The sequence below is a fragment of the Chiroxiphia lanceolata genome, chromosome 18 (assembly GCF_009829145.1).
Source record: "Chiroxiphia lanceolata isolate bChiLan1 chromosome 18, bChiLan1.pri, whole genome shotgun sequence".
NCBI classification, from domain to species: Eukaryota; Metazoa; Chordata; class Aves; order Passeriformes; family Pipridae; genus Chiroxiphia; species Chiroxiphia lanceolata.
Window position 1 is genome coordinate 5,931,110 of NC_045654.1, and position 17,856 is coordinate 5,948,965.

General features: G+C 61.2%; 2 protein-coding genes across 2 annotated transcripts; one reads left to right on the forward strand and one right to left on the reverse strand.

Moving 5' to 3' along the window:
- Positions 1-144: 144 nt before the first annotated feature.
- Positions 145-13,823, forward strand: LOC116795739 (thyroid adenoma-associated protein homolog). The gene is made up of 31 exons (XM_032705682.1): positions 145-248; positions 808-985; positions 1,174-1,260; positions 1,545-1,572; positions 1,909-2,057; positions 2,250-2,372; positions 2,609-2,729; positions 2,973-3,124; positions 3,641-3,725; positions 4,032-4,168; positions 4,555-4,752; positions 5,127-5,823; positions 5,920-6,072; positions 6,165-6,274; positions 6,408-6,568; positions 6,817-6,983; positions 7,256-7,441; positions 7,933-8,084; positions 8,472-8,615; positions 8,899-9,003; positions 9,196-9,396; positions 9,666-9,816; positions 9,934-10,168; positions 10,311-10,550; positions 10,680-10,905; positions 11,026-11,232; positions 11,417-11,655; positions 11,857-12,039; positions 12,511-12,777; positions 12,861-13,066; positions 13,181-13,823. Exons 1-31 carry the CDS (start codon positions 145-147, stop codon positions 13,450-13,452), a joined length of 5,664 nt encoding a protein of 1,887 aa, XP_032561573.1. The 3' UTR covers positions 13,453-13,823.
- Positions 13,824-13,825: 2 nt separating this feature from the next.
- Positions 13,826-17,745, reverse strand: LOC116795744 (somatomedin-B and thrombospondin type-1 domain-containing protein-like). The gene is made up of 6 exons (XM_032705690.1): positions 17,253-17,745; positions 16,314-16,496; positions 16,105-16,195; positions 15,441-15,614; positions 14,984-15,104; positions 13,826-14,889 (listed from the first exon to the last, which is right to left on the reverse strand). The coding sequence occupies exons 1-5, from the start codon at positions 17,458-17,460 to the stop codon at positions 14,999-15,001; spliced, it is 762 nt and encodes a 253-aa protein (XP_032561581.1). The 5' UTR covers positions 17,461-17,745; the 3' UTR covers positions 13,826-14,889; positions 14,984-14,998.
- Between the last annotated feature and the right edge of the window lie 111 nt (positions 17,746-17,856).

Here is a 17,856-nt window from a genome sequence, read left to right on the forward strand (position 1 = left end):
TCTCGAGCGGCGCTCCCGGGAGCCCCGCGGTGCCCGGCGGAGCCCGTCGGGCCGGGGGGCAGCGCTAGGGGGGGCCGCTGAGCCCGGCGGAGCCCGCCCGAGCTCCAGAGAGCTCTATGGTCTGTGGTGCCGGCGCTCCCGGCCATGGGAGCGGAGCGGGAGGCGCGGGCCTGCGCCGCCTTCTACGGGACGCTGGGCATCGCCCCGCCGGTGCTGTCCTGCCTGCGCTGCCTGCGCCAATTCGCGGGGTAAGACCGCGGGCCCCGGGGAGGGAGCTCCCGGTATCCCCCAGGTTGCGGGTCCGTCGGGGAACCCCCGGTGTGGAGCCCCCGCATCGCCCGGCGCGGATCTCGGCATCCCCCCGAGCATCCCCCCGGCGCGGGCCGGCAGGGAGGGAGTGTGAGAGGGTCGGTACCCAGCAAGGGGTTCGAGCTACCCCCACGTGTCCCCAATCCCTTCCAGCCTGCTCTGTAGCAGCAGGGCAGCAGTCTTTAGGATTTTTCATGTCCTTCTGCACCGCCCGCCCCGCCCCACAAAGGGTTTGCAGGCTCTAACCTTTGAGGAGTTCGTGTCGTTTCCCCCACGCGATCCCCCCTTCCCCCCAGAGCAATGCTGAGTGCAGTTGGAAGAGAGGAGCCTCGCAAGATGGGCTGCTCCAACCCTGACACCTAACAAGCTGAGGCACCCCCACCCCAATCCACACTGAGCTGGAACATTCCCACCCTAGACCCCACCGAGCCAGGGTATCCCCCCACTACAACCTCCACCGGGCCAGGGTATCCTCACCCCATGCCTGTGCTATTCCAGGAGTACTGCCAAGAGATGCAAAGAGAAGCACCTGGAGGAGGCTCTGCTGCTGACACGGGTGCTGAGCGAGGGTCTGCAAGCACTGGGTGAGGCAGAGGCACGACCCCTGCTCCACTGCATCCTGGCTTTCCAGATGGAGGCAACCAGCAGCTCCAGCTCCTTCCAGAAACTGGAACAGGTCTGTAACGCAACTGGATGGGCTGTGACTCAGAGCAACTGTTGGCCAGAAGTGCAAGGTCTTGCCCCATTCTGCCTGGCCCTGGCACGGCTCTGGAGCAGAGCATCCTTACTGGAGACGCTGCAGGCTCTCCTGGTGGCACTCTGCAGCCGGTGTCTCAGTGGCTGACTTGGGGTGTCTCCCAGCAGATGGTGACCCAGCTGGCAGTGGGAAAGGAAGCTCTCCTGGCCCAGGAGGTGGGCACGCTGCTGGCCAGCCTGGCACTGCAGGGAGAGGTGAGAGAACCCCAGGTGTGCAGTGGCACTGACTTTCACAGGGGATTGGGTGGAGACCGTGTGTGACAGGGACCTCCTGGTTGGGGTTGCTCGGGGTCCTTCGCTTCACTTCCCACCATTCCGGGGATTTGCCCTTGGTTGCAGCTGGCAACATGTGGCTGCCCATCACACCAGCCCTCTGCTCATCAATGGGGCAGCTTCTGGCACAGGCAGGACCCTCCTGTCCAAGGCACTGAGCCCCAGCATGTCATCAGGTGGGACAAGCTGTCCTTCTGCCCCTACAGGTGCTGTCTCCTGGGGATCTTCAGTCAGGTCAGTCTCTGTTCCTTCCCCTCTGGAGGCTTCTCCAGCCCACACCACCAGTGCATGGGACATCTCTTGCCCACGCAGACTGGGTCCTCTGCACTCATGGGAGGGGGAGCGGGGATCAATCACATCTGTGGGATCTCTGCAGAGGTCCCAACAGCACCAAATTCTCTGCCCACTCACCTGGGACAGCTGAAAACCAGGCAAGCCAAAGCATCCCCAGCATCCCAGCCCCGTTCCCACCTCACTTACCAGCACCACAGCCCTTGGCTGAGCTGGGGGAACAGGGCTGGCTGTGAGCACAGTGCTAGGATGGCACTGATGGTGTCCCCTTGCCTGCAGTGTGCATGTTCCTGGAGGAGAGCAGCCTGGGACGACAGCACTGGCGAGAGAACCTGGCCCTGCTGCTGCAGCGCCTGGCCAGCACCCTGCACTGGGTGCTGCAGAGCCAGCCCACACCCAGCAGCACCTGGGGCTACCTGGGCATCAAGGTAAGAGCTGGATTTCGGAACAGGAGAAGGATCAGTACCTGCAAGGACTGACTGGGCACTGGCAGCAGTGTCCAGGAGGGGTGTAACACATCGAGCTGCTTTAAATGGCCATTCCTGGGACATCACTGCTTTTTTGGAGGTGAGGGATACTGAGGGCCATCCCTGTGGCACCCATCCCTTCTGCTCCTCCAGGCTTGCCTCCAGCTCTTCCAGGCGCTGCCAAAGGACGTGGCACCCCTGGTGTGGAGCGCAGAAGGGAAGAGTGAGACCCTGCAGAGCCTCTTGGGACTGCTGCTGGAGGTGGCCTGGGGGAAGGTGAGTAAGGCTCTGAGAGGGATAGGGCTGCCTGTCCCAAGGAGCAGAGCAATACCATCCTTCCTAGGTACTTTCCCCATTCTCCTCCCCAAGGGAAGCCTGCAGAGGCAGCCCAGTGTCTGGCATGCCCAAGGGACCCTGTGTAACTGCCTGCAGGGGCATGGAGGAGGCAGTTAAATGGGGTTTGGTTTTAAATGGTGGTTTGAGTTGTGCCTTTGCCTCCCCTGCGAGTCCAGGCCCCGAACAAGGACACGAGGCTGCTGGCGGGCACAGCCCTGAGCATGCTGGTGAACACGGCCCCACAGCCCCAGCGTGGGGCCAGCGCCACACTGACCCTGTTCCAGCTCCCCAGCCAAGGTGGGTGCTCCATCCCAAGCTGGGAATGGCCTCTGGCAATGGGTGACAAGCATTTGGGTGTGAGGGGACAGAGGCTGGTGCCAAACCGGACTCTGCTGCTGTGTCTGTGTCTCGGGGTCTGAGAGTCCCAGCTGCCTCGGGCCACCTCCCATGGCCACTCTGGGATGAGCCAGGGTGGTTGCTCTCAGAGCAGCATTTGGCTTTGCCACCTTCCTGCCATCCAATGCAGCCATTTTCCATCAGGCACTGGGGAGCTGAAGTTTGGGGAGCTGGCGGTGGAAGTCCCCCATGTCCTGGAACCAGATGGGCTGGAGAAGCTGGTGCTCACCAGAGGTTTGCTGACATGCTGCAAGACAGACATTCTCAGCTGCCAGCTGGAGGGCTTCCCTCACAAGGTAGGAGAGCTCAAACCCAGCAGCCAGGGCTCGAGAGAGCCCTTGGAGAGAGCTGGCAGCCTCTGACAGGGGCTGTGGATCCCTGGGAGACACAGCCAGGCTGCAGCGCTCCACAGCAGCAGCTCTGTGCATCCCATTGAGCACAGTGAGTTAGCCAGGAACTTGCTTTTTCCAAAGACATCTGAGCAGGGATTTCCCTCTCCTGAGGGGCTGAGAAGCCTAGCAGTGCCAAAAGTAGCCCCTGCACAAGCAAAGCTGTATTTCACCCCATGGTCCCATGGGATACACCCAGAGCTGCCCCTGTGGAGCACAGCCTCCAGCCCTGCCCATCTCCAGCCTCTCCCAAGTCCTCAGGAGCTGAGGACTTTCAGACAGGGAGTGAAAGTGAGCAATAAGCTGCTGAAAGAGCAGGAGAACCAGGCAGCACTCTCCTTGCCTGTCTCACAGCAGGGTTTTCTCACCCTGGAATGCCTGTGCCTGCACCTGCCTATTCCCTGAGCCACTGTGCTCCCACAGGCCTGTCTGCTGCTGGACGTGGTCTTTCCTGCTGTGTGTGCCCTCACCAAGGAGCAGAAGGACTGCCACTACTACTGCTTCCAAGGTAGGAGGTGAACCTCCCTGCCACAGTGGGGAGGTTTGAAAGGTTCCCTGTGCTTGTGGTGCATAGAGCTCCCATGTGCTTCGTCTTCTCCCTGGGAAGATGCTTTTCTGGATCTTGGTAGTTGGTTTGGAAACTGCTATTAATTTCTGCTCCAGCCCCAAGGACACTAACCCTCTGGGGCTCTCATGTACCTAACGAGGAACTGCTGCCCCTGCACACAGAGTCCTTAAGCCCCCAGCCCATTGCCGGCTCTGCTGCAGGCGAGTCTGGGGGCAGGGGCTGCAGCAGAGCTCTCTGCTTTGGCAGCCTGTGCCCTGTGGCTGCAGCGCCTGCGGGAGAGCCTTTCTGCCATCTGGCACCTGAGGGGGACCCGCATCCTGACCCAGGACACTGAGCTGCTCCAGCAGGTCACGCAGCTGCTGTGGGACAATGCTGAGACCCCGGTAAGGCCAGGGTACCAAAGGGCCATACCATGGCAGCCAGGAACAGCCCTTCCTTCAGCCCCAGCCCATAGCCACCCCTGGCTGTTTCAGCTGAATACACCCCCTGGCCTGTGGCTGCCAGGGCAGGGGCACCCACTCTGCTGAGGGCGTGGCACTTGTCACACACAGGCTGTGCAGGGCCATGTCCCAGTGTTTCACCCGCCCTAGGGCAGCACCCACCAGCACAGTCCCAGCCTGTCCACACTGCTGGCTCATTGCCTGCCATCCCCATATCCCCAGCTCCTAATCCCAGGGTTACCAGCCAGTACGGAAAGTCCACAGCCACGGAAAATCAAGACAGGAGAAGGAGCCCACCTTAACCCCTCCTGTTTGCTGTCCTCCTGCAGGTGGAAGGGGTGTCTGAGTTCATCCACAGCTCCTTCCGACTGCTCCTGGAGATCTACCACCTTGAGTGCCAGCACTTCCAGGATCAGGAGAGATCCCTCTACCATCAGATGCTGCAGAGGGTGGTTTCAATGCCATGGCAGATTAAAGCAAGATATGTGCCCCTGCGTGCCATCATCCCCTACATGGGCAGCCAGGAGGTAGGGAAGGTGGGGGAACAGGGAGGCTTGGTCGCAGCTGGCACTGCTGCCAGGGAGGCACAGCCTCTGTCCATTGCCTGTCACCTTCTACCCAGCTCGGCCATGTGAGCAGGCAGCCTTCCCACCCAGGGGGGCTGTTTTAGCATCACCCAAGACATGATATCCCTTGGGTAGTGAGCTACAGCAGTGCATCCCTGGAGAGTGCCAGCGGGAAGGGAAGCTTTGCCTGTTGGTGCCCACCTAAAGCTGACCAAAAGCAGCTTGAGGTGGTCAGTGCCAGGGCTGACTGCAGTGTGGTCTGTACCCAGATCTGTCCCTGCCATATGCAGCTCTCAGTCTGACAGGGAGATGAGGGTCACCTGCCTTTCTCCCAGGTGCTGGATGCCTACCCGGACCTCCCGCAGCACCTCCTGAGCTGCCTCTCCACCAACCACCTGTGTCCTGCCGCTGCTGAGGTCTACAAGGTGCTGGTGCGGCAGCAGCTCAGCGAGTGGCAGGATGGGCAGCAGGGCACAGAGGCGGCTCTGGCGGAGCGCTGGGCACTGTGCTGGCTACCCCTGCTCTCCCAGGCCCTCCGCTCCCCCCTGCCCATCCTGCAGAGCAACGCTGCCAACCACCTCCTCGCCTGGACCCTCCGGCAGCTCCCAGCCACCCAGGCACCGCTGGCCATCCAGTTTGGTGGCCAGGACACGGCGTCACTCCGGGCTTGGGTCTCGCTGCTGAAGGCACAGAAGAGCGTGGCAGGGGCCCTGCCGCTGCAGGACGAGGCTCTGGAGCGGCTCTCCTGCTGCCTGGGCGCCCGCGAGGAGGGCATTCGGCTGGCAGCACTGGGCCTCCTCTGCTGCAGCCCCAGCACCAACCAGCCCCTCTCAAGCACTGAGATGCAGCTGCTGCGGGAGTTCCTGCCCCTCAACCTCAACTGCGACTCCTCCTCGTTCCGGCAGCTGCTGCAGGCAGCGGTGAGGAAGGCGCTGGTCCGGCTGCGGGACAGCTCACTGGCACAGCTGAGGGGGAAGGTGCCACGAGGCACCGAGCCAGGCCAGGGAGCTGGGCAGCTCAACCAGGCAGTAGGTGAGGCAGCCACCCAGCACCTCCACCACAGCCCCAGGGGATCCACAGGTGGGTGCCCAGCCCAGCATCCCTCACTGCTGTGTTCTCTGCCTGCAGGCTTCGTGGAGTGGCTGCTGCAGCTCAGCATCACCTCACTCAACCCGGGCTCCAACTACCAGAGGAAGAAGACGGCTTTGCTCCTCCTGGCTGCTGTTTTGGAGACCTGCACAGACACCTGGAGCCCCAACAGGAAGAAAGGCCAGCCCCCACGTGAGTATGGGAAACCTGCCTTGAGTATCACCCCTGGGCTGCAGGGGTGATCCCTGACGATCCCATCCCACTGCCCCATGTCCCCACCACAGGGACCATGGCCACGCTGCTGAGCTACGCCAAGCAGAGAGGCTGCTGGGACTTCTTCTCCCAGCCCAATTTGTTGGCACTGCTGAGCTGCTTGCAGGACAGCACTAACGAGGTGAGCCTCCTAAAGACAAGGAGAGGTCATAAAGATGCCTGCCTTGGCCTCAAGCAGGCTCAGAGGGTAAACCAACCACGCTTCCCCTTCTCCCATGTCACACTTTCCCCCCACCTCTTCTCTGTCGTGGCAGATCAGAGACTTGGCCTCGGAGCTGCTTGTCCGCTACTTCCCTGCTACATTCCCAGAGCCCATCGCCCTGGCACTCTTCCAGCTGGCCCAGGACACCCTGAGCAGCCCCCGAGTGCAGGAGGCTGAAGCTGGAGCCGTGCTGATGAAGACCATCCTGCAGAAGTATGAGCTCCTGGCCCCTCCCTCCCTCTCCCTGTGGTGGCACAGGACCCCTGAGAGTGCATTGGCAGCACTGGTGCCTCACCAGGCTGTGTTTATAGCTCAGGGCAGCAATGGCTGGTGTTTGCAACAGCCTTGCAGTGGGGAGGGTTGGGGCACAGGAGCCTGCACCAGGGGAGGAAGGAGCCTCATGGCACAAAATGAGCAGGAAACTTCCTGGTCCTCACAGCAGTGTCTGCCTCTTACCCCAGGTCAGACAGTGGCACCATGAAGAGCCTGGCCCTGGAGGCCAAAGCAGCCCTGACACTGCCCAACCGAGGGCTGTGCTTCGCCCAGCACCTTCTCCACCTGCTGCAAGCCCAGTACACGGTGGCACGTCAGGACCTGCTGCGGGCAGCGGCCACCGCACCCATGCACGGTATGGCCCAGCCTGGCAGGGCAGTGAGCAGCTCCTGCAGCAGCTCCCCAGGAACTAGAGCAGGCAGGAATTGCACAGGCAGGACTGAGGCCACATGTGCTGGTGCCACATCCTTGCCTCAGTTTCCCTGTATTGCCACTCCCCCTGCCCAACACACCTCTCACCCAGGGCCCTGTTCTTGCCCCTGCCCGTGAGCCACATCAGCCACGGGCTCAGGCAGGAGAGCCAGGGCTGTGCTGGCACCACAGTGACCAGGGGTGGGTGTCCTGCAGGAGCCATCGCAGCCCTGCGGAGGTGCCTGCTCCAGGTGCCAGAGGTGGCCGTCTCCATGCAGGCAGCAGAGTTGGCTCAGAGCTGGCAGGAGCTCCTCACCCGCCTCGTGACCACAGTGAGAGACGTCACCTCCTTCCTCCTGGGTGCTTTGCAGAGCCAGCAAGGCCCTGGCACCAACGAGCAAGGTGAGCATGTCCCCATGGGAGGAACCAGCCCTGGGAACCACTGACAACCTGAATCACAGCCTTTCCTGACCCAGCAGCCCTCCAACCTGGGTGGATGCAGTTGCTTTGGGCTCAGTGCCTCTAGCAGGGGACAGTGCTGGGGTTGGGCACAGAATGTTGGCCAGGGAGTGAAGTCCAAAGCAGGACACCTGGGAAGGATGCTCCAGGTCTTGGGAAGAGGATCCTGGAAGCTGCAGGAGCTGGGCAGAGGATCCTGGAAGCTGCAGGAGCATGCCTGGCTTTGGGTCCCTTTCTTAACTGCATGTAGAGGCAAAAGCCTTCCGGAAGCAGCAAGGCACCTGCAAGATTGAAGCAGCTGGAAGAGCAGTGGGCAAAGGGCAGCTGCAGTCCTGAGTGGGGCACATGGCAGGGATCTGTCCCCCTGAACCCCAGCAGCACCCCCTCCTGCTGACCCACACCACCCTGCTCAGACAAGGTTTTCCCTTTTGCAGCTGCTGCCCCATCATTTGCAGAGATGGGGAATGCCATCGGTTCCCTCATCATGCTGGGGAAGGACCAGGGGCAGGAGGAAGAGGAGGGGGACTCAATCCTCCTGTCAGAGGAGCACAGCCTGATCCTGACATGCTGCTGGGTGTCAGTGAAGGTAGGGATCCCTCCTCATGCTAGTGGGATAGGGGCAGCCTGGCATGGTGCTCACCATCCCGCCCACCCCAGCTGCTCTTCACCTCCCCTTGAGGCATTCACCCTTGCTGGGGATGAACATGGGGGAATCTGTCCTTACCTCAGAGCTCTCACACACATCCTCACCCCTTCCAGGGAAGATGCAACCACCAGCCTTCCTAAAAGCACCTCCCCTCCCTGCCTGTGCTTATGAAGCCCAGCTGGTTCCCAGACACTGACAGCCCCCAGTTGTGGCAAAGCTGGGCTTCCCAGGTTGCAGCCCTGCAGCTGCCCATCGCAGCTCCTCTCTGACAGCCTCACAGCTTATCCTCCTCTATGCCAGTCTTGCTGACCTTCCTCTTCTTCCCAGGAGATTGGGCTGCTCCTGGGGGGCCTGGCTGAGCTGCTGCTGGCCCCAGCACTGCCTGCCGATTTGGGCCCCCTGCTGCCACTCCCCACCCTGCAGATGGCCACCAGGGTGTTCCAGGAAATCCTGCTGCGGTGCCGGCACTGGGTAAGAGCACCTGACCTCTTGCCTCCCCCTTCAGCTCTGTCCCTGCTCTGGCCTTGCTGGTGTGGAGGGAGGACGAGTGGAGCAGAGCAGTGTCTGCTCCAGGGTAGGACATGGGGACAACTGGAAGCCTCTGGCTGGGATCCCAGTGCCAAACCCTGTCATATCCCCACACCATCATGTCTGCTTGCTTTCTCCTTCCCCTTTGCAAAGAGGTTTTTGGGGCTGTGAGGGGCTGGTGGGTGCAGCCTTTGGGGTGCAGAGCCCTGACACTGCTGTGCCCCAGGGAGCAGTGGAGGGCTGCAGCATGGGCTTCACCAAGTTCTGTGCTGCTCTGCTGAACCACCCGGATGCGGAGCTGCAGGCCATCCCCCGGGCCATGCTGGAGCAGGTACTGTGCTCGTTGTGCCCCTTGATTCCCCCATGCCCCAGGAAGCCCCAGGGTTGTTTCCCTGTGTCCTCACTCCCTTGGGCAAGCACCCTTCTGGCAGCCAAGATGCTGGTGCTGGGCACTGCAGGGCAGCCGCAGGCTCCATGCAGTGGGTTTCCAGCCATGTGTCAGTGGGTTTTGTTTCTCTGCCAGGGCTTGGAGGCGCTGAGTGGGCCCCGCAGCAGCTCGATCACGCGCCGTGCCGCCGGCTTCCCCATGCTCTTCCTCTGCATCGTCAGCGGGGAGGCCCCGGCGCAGGCACGGCCACTGCTGACCCGCTGCATCCAGACACTGCTGGCCTTGGCCACCACGGCACTGCCACAGGACTGGGACCAGACCCTTGACCTCCCACAGGTGGGTGTGGGGCTCCTGGCTGCTGGAACCTGTTGGGGACGGGGTGATCTGCACGAGGTCCCCTGAAGGGAGCCACACTGGGTATCCAGTGCTGGTGTGGAGACCTCAGAGTGAGCAAAAACCCAAAGTCCTGACTGTGCTGCCCAGCCCAGCAGCCCGAGAGCTGGGCTGGCCCCTTGGCTCCCCTGTGTTTTCCCACCATCTTTTCTTCCTGTGGAAGCACAAACGCCCTCCCTGCCCAGTGATGCTGATCCCTGCACTCTCCCCAGGTGTGTGCCCTCCACGTGCTGCAGACGCTGGTGCGTGGCACAGGGCTGGGCGGGGCAGTGCTGTGCCACGCCACGCCCATGATGGCCCTGGCGCTGCGGGGCCTGGGCTCGCCGTGCTGGGCCATGAGGAACGCAGCCATCCAGCTCTTCAGTGAGTACTGACAGGGAGAGATCCCCACACCCCCGGGTTCGGAGCCTGGCTGGGGTGAAGTGCAGGGGATCGGGCAGGGTTGGATGGGACCTGACGCTGCATTCTCTGTCGCTGCAGGCGCCCTCACGTCCCGGCTGCTGGGGCAGCCACGGAGCCACAGGGAGGGCTGCCCGGCGGAGGGGGTGAGCCTGCCTGCCTTCCTCGGGCAGCACCCAAAGCTGGGCACTGTGCTGCTGGATGAGCTCAGGGTGGCCACAACGCCCATGCCAGGGGGGCCCCGTCTGCACCCCGCGCTCCACGCCATCCTCACCCTCCTGGCCCAGCTGCATCCTGGTGCTGATGGTTCCGGCAGGTAGGGGGGCAGTGGGGATGCTCTGCCTCAGCCAAGGGCTCCTACAGTGGGAGGGGGTCCTGTGGTGCTGGGGGTGGCCCTGGCTCTCAGGGGGTTTTGCTCTGACTAGAGCATCACCGCACGGTGCCTTTTTGCTCCACAGCCTCTCTGCTCCCTTTCTGGGGCCACTGCTGGGACTGGCAGAGAGCCCCATCTACGCCGTGCGAGCGATGGCTGCCAAGGCCCTGGTGCCCGTTGTCCCACCGCCCCGGCGCCGTGGGCTCCTCCTGCAGCTCGCCCGGCAGCTCCCCACGGCACCTGGACGGATCCGCTCGCACAACGCTGTCCATGGGCACCTGCTGCAGATGCGGGCGCTGCTGGCCTCTGCCACAGGCACCAGGGGGTGAGTAGTGCTAGGCTATCCCCCCACCTGCAACCCCTGTGGTCACTGTGTGCCAAGACACAGCTTTTTGGCCACAGAAGGGCGGCCAGCCCGGTGCTGTGCCCGTGGTAAGGCCGTGTCTCCCCGCAGGCTGTCGGCCGAGGCGCTGCGCCCCGTGGCTCTGCAGCTGGAGGCGCGGGGCTGGCTGCTCACCCCTGTCCAGCGCTGCCCGCTTGTCCGTGCCGCCTTCCTCCAGGTCCTCGCCCTCCTCCCTGCATCCTTCAGCCCTGGCTTCGCCCAGCACATCTGTGACTCCATCAGCACTGAGCTGGGCAGCCTCCTGCCAGGGGGAAAGCCAGGCCGTGCCGAGCCACAGGTACTGCTGCCTGCCGGGAAAATCACGGCCATGGCCGGACTGGCAGTGGGCCTGGGCGGGGCACAAGGACCACTTGCTCGAGGCTGAGCACTGGGAGAGGAATCCTGTTTTTTTCTGCAGGTCGGCTTGGCTGTTCTCCACCAAACCATGGCCCACTTCATGTGCAGCGAGGCAGCTCAGCTGGCAGACAGCGAGCGGATTGCTGCTGTCTGCTCCCTTGTCCAGCAGCCCAATCCCGATGTCCAGCTTGCCATCCTGAGCTGGGTGGTCGCCAGGGAGGGAGGAACATGCAAGGAGATGGAGAAGGCTCTCAGGCTGACACTGCTGGTATGACAAGACTCAAAAAGTCACCAAGTAAAGCAGGGGGTCCCCAGTGCACCACACAGATGGGATCCCTGAGAAGCACAGTGTTCCCCAGGCTGAGGGTGTGTGGGTGTGGGGCACTTGCCTGGTTGACACCCTGCAGTGCTGGGACCACTAACCATGTACCTTCTTTCCCGTTGTCAACTAGGAGAGCTTGTGGTCGGTGCTGCGAGAGAGAAGGGACAGAGAGTTCCTGAGACTGTACCTTGAGGCTTTGCTGCATCTTTACAGAGATCCCTCATCATGGTCTCAGGAAGCTTCCCACAGACTCCAGGGCTCCTGGGCAGCATGCCTGGAGATGCTTCTGCACATGGTGGAGGCTGAGCGTCCTGGCCCCGACCTCCTCTTCCAGGCGCTGTGTGCTGCCAGCCTGCTGCTCGCCCACTGGTAGGTCCCTGCTGCTGCCGGGGAGCTGCCTGACTCACCCAGCAGATTCTTAGTCCTTGCTGGAAACAGAGCCATGGCTTCTCCTATAAATCACAGCTTTGCACCTGGGTCCTGCGATCTCAGCGCCGCGGTGGACTTTGGTCCCCGGGACGGAGCGGGAAGGTGTGCCTGAATTCCCTCTCCTTCCCTGGCCTCTGGCAGGTTCGGGGACGAGGACGGCCCGCTGGTGGAGCGCTGGTGCGCGTTGCTGGAGGAGTGCTGCCGGCCTGCTTCGTGCGAGGTGCTGCGGCTGGCGGCCGCCCGCTCCCTGCAGACGGCGGGGGCCGCTGTGGTGCGGCGATCCCTGCGAGCTGCCCGGCCCTCGCTAGTCCCGGTGGCTCTGCGGTAGGTCCCCGAGCCCATCCCCGCGGACGGCTGCACTTACAGGAGCGGTGCTGCCCCGTGGCCGCAGCACGTTCCCAGCAGCACTGCTCCCTGCAGCCCCAGCGTGCTGCAGGTTAATTGACTCTGCAAAAGGTGTCCCTTGCAAAACACTCATTGAAGAAAACCCCACTCGTTCGAAAATCACTGGCAGCCAAGAGCTTGCAGCCTACAAAAAAATACCTGGTTGGCATTTTAATAGAAGCAGCCAGTCCCTTATGAGCAGCAGATGACACTGCTGGGTCCCTCAGTTCCCAGCATGGTCCCTGTCCTCCCAAGCTGCAAGTTCTTGAGTGCTGGGTGTGCTTTTCACAGTCCAGGAGAAAAGTCCTTCAGGGACTCACAGAGACTGTAAGTGCTTCCCTCCCCTTCAGGCAGGCTGCAATACTTTGTGTGCAGTGTCCTTCCCTTCCCTTCTCTCTTCCCTTTCCCCAGGCTGATAAACATGGCCATTCCCCTTCTGCAAGATGAGGAGCGGGAGGTCAGGCACGAGGCCTCAGGTTTTGCCAGCCTGCTGCAGCAGAACCCCAGGGAGCCACTCGAAGATGGATGCACCTTTGTGCAGGACAATGTGGGGCTCCAGAGCCTCCTGCAGCTCCTTCTGGGAGAATTCAGGGAGCACCCTGAGACCTTCAATTCACTGCTGCAGCACCTCCCCATCCTAGATATCAGGAGCATTGTGGAGGAGCTGGAGGCCAACAAGTGAGCTGTGGGCTGGTATGAAGGAGTGTGGGGTACCCTGGACCCAGCCCTTGGCTTCACTCATGCCTTGGCTTTCCCTGCAGAGCTGCCAGCCTGTACAAGGAGGATGAACCCAATGTTTTTGCAGAGCCAGCCATCCTGGCACAGCAGCTGCTCCCTGTCCTGATGCAGCTCCTGGAGAAGGTCCCTGCTGGCAGCCCACTCCGTGCCTCAGCTCTGCACTGGCTGGAAGCCACAGGCCCCGGTGTGCTGCAGGAACTGCAATACTGCAAGCACTGCTGGAGCCAAGGTATGGCAAGTGTGGAGCCCTCAGGACAAGTGAGCTGGTGTCCCCATCCCCAGGCCAGCTCTTCCCTGAGAGACCCCACCTTGCTCACGGCTCCTTCACCCTCTCTCTCCTCAGGGACTGGTGCCCACTGGGGGATGAAGGTGCTGGGCTGTGCCAAACTCCACACAGCCGTGGCTGTCCTGCTGGTGAGGGCCCGGCTGGTGGTACGGGTGCTGCAGGTATTGGGGGAAGGTGCCACTGCTGTGCCAGGGCTGGACTGTGGCACCCAGGAGCTGGAGCAGGAGCTGGAGCTGGTGCAGGGGCTGCTGGTGCAGCACGGGCTGGCCCCTGTCTCCAATCAGGGCAATGCACCAGGAGAGGTGGGACCACCATCTGGGACTGCCTGACACCTCCTGGCATGCAGTGGTGTGACACGAGACCCTGCAGTCACATCCCTCTCTTTGCTGGATGCTCTCTGGCCACCAAGCCAGGCCTGTGGGTTCAGTGGTTTAACTCAGAGGAATCACATGCAGTGGGGGACACACTTGCTTTGTTCCCACTGTTTTCTAACTGTCCACCTGAGGACTCCAGGGCAGCATCACCTTGGCCTGTGCCCATGGCATCCCTGCCCTTGGCTCTGGCTGGCAAGGAAGGCCCTGCACGCTGGAGCCCTCACATCCCCTCGTGCTCCTCAACTCCCACCTCCTGTTTTTTTAACCAGTGTTTTTGTCCACGGCTGACCTGGGATTTCATCCTAAATAAAGAGGCCAAGAACATTCCCAGTGTTGAAGCCTTTTAATTTCCCTGCCCAGGAGGATGTTGTGAGAGGGAGCTGTAACAGGCAGCAGGAGCCAAACACATCTTGGGGCAGCAAACAGGCAACAGCCACTGGCTGCAGCAAGGGAACCTCAAATCCTAAGCCTCCCCTCAAGCCCCCAGCCCCACGGGCCACCCTGGCTCATGGCCATAGGCAACTGATGGGTAGGTGACAACCCAATGCCTGGCTGAACCCTCCTCATTACATTCCACAGAGAGCTGGGCAACTGACAGTCCTCTGCAGGCACTGGGACTGCCCAGGGCCACAGTCTCCACTGTGGGGACAGGGACAGTCTGTTCCTCCTGGGGATGGGTGCTGGTTGCCACCCTGCAGCCAGAGTCCCATTGGATGAGGCTGGGGCAGCTATTCCATGAGCTGCCCTCTCCTTCCCACCTCCAGACCTAGAGCTGTCCCCACCTTGGGCTCCCTCCTCCCTTGGCCAGCCTGGCAAGAACCAGCCCTGGCATGGCACATCCTCCCACCACAGGCTGTGGTACTACAGGCCAAGGCAGGACCAGGGACCCCACCAGTGAGGTCACGTCACGCTGAGTGAGGAAGGGCACCAGCACCACCCAGTTCAGCCTCACTCCCTCCAGTGGGAGCTGCTGAGCCCCACAGCTGGAACCGGACACCCTCTGGCACCATCTCCCACATGTGGGTTTTGGGTGTCTCTGTTTAATTCCTGTCTGCAAACCACAGCACAAAGCTGAGTCACCCTGCCCAGCTCACCCAACATTCACTCCAGGGAGTGATCTCAGACACACAGGAAGGATGCTCCATCCTCATGTTGCTTGCCAATGGCAGCTGATTGCATGGCATGATGTCATGGCTGAGCATGACATCATGTCACTGCTGCAATCATCTTCTCACCCAGATTTAACCTCATTATGATGTTCTTCTACCATTAATCACCACACTTCATCATTTCCCTTATTTTTAATCTTTATAAGAAGGATTTTCTTCCCATTCTTCAACAAAGTACTTAATGGTAAACACAGGGAGTTGGATCCAAGGGTGAGCAGCAAACCTGCAGAAGGGTGAAATTATAAAAGACACCACATTTTTATTTCATCCCCCCACCTCCCCAGCATGGAATGGTGCCACAGGGAGGCTCAGCTCACCTTCCCAGGGAAATCCTACACGAAGATGAGAGCAGGTGGGGAGCAGACACAACCCTCCTGCAGCCCCTCCTGTACCCACGAGCCCTGGCACCCCACCACAGAGGCAGCCACCCAAAATGTCCTGGAAGGGAAAACTGTTGAGAACTGGGGTGTGCCACAAATAATTAAATATAATTTAAAAATTATATGTAGTTTTATATTACATATAAGAATGCATATTGGCAGTTGTACTAGATTATCATTGTAGGTCCCTTCCAACTGAAATATTCTATTTAAATATATTTATTTTATAGTATATATAATCAATTTATAGTCCACATTATTGATTTATCTTATAATATTGTGGCATATTATAATAGTAGTTTTATATATGAATATATTAAGAACATAAAAGAAAGATGCCTGAGGGATATGTAAAGACGTTCTTCTATCTCCCCCCCCCAAAATTACCACCTACCTGGCTCCTTGCAGCCCATGTCCAGTGCAATGGGCACGGTGGTGGGACACGTCCCCCCAGCATTCCACACACACCTGCTTGTCCCGGTGCAGCCGGCGGCTCCAGCCTTGCCCACGGCAGGGGGGTCCCACCTGCGTCAGGCGGAAATAGCCGCAGTAGCTGGGGAGGGGGGAGCTGGGGAAGAAAGAGGGGAAATGGTGGGAAAAACAGGGGGAATGGTGGTTGGAAAGTAGGGCAGAGGTTGGGGTTTTTTGGTGGATCGGGGGTGTAAAGGGGATGTGGTTTTGGGGAAGCAAAGGGGCCATGGCTGGGGAGGTGAGAAGGGTATTGACTCTGAGGGGGTGTAGAGAGGCCATGAGTTTAGGGGGTACAAAGGGGTCATGGTTTGGGGCAGCAGGATAATGGCTCTTTGAGGGTGGAGGGTGCAAAGGGGCCATAGCTTTGTATGAGGGTGCAATGGGGCTATAGGTCTGCAGGGGGACAAAGGGACTAAGCTTTAGGGGGTGCAAAGGGATCGTGGTTTAGGGGGTGGGAAGGTAATGGACCTAGAGGGATGCAAGGGGCCATGGAGCCATAGTTTTGGGTGGTGAAAAGATTAATGGCTAGGGGGTGCAAAAATGTCTTGGGTCTGAGGGTTGCAGAGGGGCCCCAACCCCACACATACCCAGAGGGCTCCTCCAGCAGTGGCAGCCCAGCTCTTCGCCAGGGATCTCTGAAGTCCCAGCTGAAGGACTTGGGGAGTATCTTGGCTACCTCTGGCAGAAGAACAGCCGTGAGGGGCATGTGGATGATTAAAGACACCCCAGGACAGGCAGCAGGGACAGCAGCACATGGGGTCAGCCACAGGAAAGGACATCAGACATCCCACGTTACCTTTGGCCGTCCCACAGGTTGGGTGCTCCCCCAGGCAGCCGCGGCGCTGCTTGAGGTCAGGACAGGGCTCCCCTCCGTGCCGGGGCGGGACGGTGACCTGGCGGCTGCGGGCCCTGCTGCCAACCCCGCACGGGGAGCTGCACCCGCTCCACGGCCCCCAGGGCCCCACCGAGCAGCCCACAGCTGCCAGGGGAGCAGGAGGGATGGAGGAGAGGGAAAAGAGACAGAGCTTCAGCGCCATGAACAGTGGAAAGAGGAGCGCAGGGGGGATGCAGCACAGGGAAGGGAGAGAGGGGAGGAAAGACAAGGGCCAGGGTGACCCCAGCAGCCCCTCTCCCCTGACCCCCACCAGCACAGGGACATTGTGCGCCGCTTCCGCAGGATTTTATCCCTGTGCTGCATCGTGCTGAGCTGGGACCCCGCTAATCTCCCTGGAGATTAGGAAGGGCTGACTGTTGCAATTGTCCAGGGGGCCACAGCCGGCACCTGCCTGCCCGGGTTTGGGTCCCCAGGGCGAGCTGGCTCCGCAATCCCAAGCCCACGATCCCTGTTTGGCACCCCCAGCACAGCCCCCGGTCCCTATGTCCCTGTGCAAGGCACTGCCCATGACAGTGGCAGGGGTGTTGCCAGGGTTTGTCCTGCTGGGTCCCACACTGACCACTCCGAGGCTTGCAATGACAGCACCACTGTCAGCTGCAGACCAGAGGCCACCCCTGCGCGCTCTCATTGCACTGGGACCAGCCAGACATTCAGTGTGGAAAAAAGGGGAAAATTCGGATGCTGTTACAAATCCAGCCCAGCCGGCACCCACAGGTGCACCCTGTTACCGCTCAAAGCAGGGGCTGACAGGTACCAGCAAACACCCACCACCCAGAGCAGCAGCCCAGGCTGGTGTCCCCAGCCCCGGGCCTGGCCAGTGCCATGCCCTGTGCCACTCACCAGTGCGGCGGCACGTGGCGTGGTAGTCCTGGCAGCAGTCCCCGGTCCTCTGGCAGTACGAGTCGCAGTAACAGTGAGCCCGGCGGGCGCCGGGGGCCCAGCACACGTTGTTCCTGCCCGGGCAGCAGCGGTGCCGGCAGCTGCCCGTGGCACCCACCAGGCAGCTGGTGGCCAGCAGCCAGCCCCCCCAGAGCAGCAGGCCCTGCATAGCACCTGGACCCTGCAAGCCCAGAGGGATGGCTCTGCCCTGCACCTCCTGGATGCTGGATGAGGAGCGAGGGCTGCACTGGTGGTGGGTTGGGATCTCCGGCCGTGCTGCACCGCCCCCGGGGCTGGGCGGGGGGACAAAGCCCGTTCCCTTCTGCTCCACCACCCCTCGCCATCCCAGCAGGGCAAGGACTTCACACAAGTACCCAGGATTACTAATAAAGCACAGTGCATGGGACAACACAACCCTGGCACTGCCTGGGAGCACATGTGAATGGTGCTTGGAGCTGATGCTCCCCCAGGAGCACCACCTTGGCACGATGGGGAACCCCGTCCCCTACCCACAGGGCAGGAGCTGCTCACTGCTCACTCAACACCGCCCAGACACCAACGCAGC

Coding starts and splice junctions, on each gene's coding strand:
- LOC116795739 (XM_032705682.1), top strand. CDS start 145: ATGGGAGCGGAGCGGGAGGCGCGGGCCTGCGCCGCCTTCTACGGGACG. Junction 3,125..3,640: donor TGGAGGGCTTCCCTCACAAG/GTAGGAGAGCTC, acceptor GTGCTCCCACAG/GCCTGTCTGCTGCTGGACGT. Junction 6,984..7,255: donor GGCCACCGCACCCATGCACG/GTATGGCCCAGC, acceptor GGTGTCCTGCAG/GAGCCATCGCAGCCCTGCGG.
- LOC116795744 (XM_032705690.1), bottom strand. CDS start 17,460: ATGCAGGGCCTGCTGCTCTGGGGGGGCTGGCTGCTGGCCACCAGCTGC. Junction 16,196..16,313: donor AACCTGTGGGACGGCCAAAG/GTAACGTGGGAT, acceptor TTCTTCTGCCAG/AGGTAGCCAAGATACTCCCC. Junction 15,615..16,104: donor CTGCTGGAGGAGCCCTCTGG/GTATGTGTGGGG, acceptor TTTCTTCCCCAG/CTCCCCCCTCCCCAGCTACT.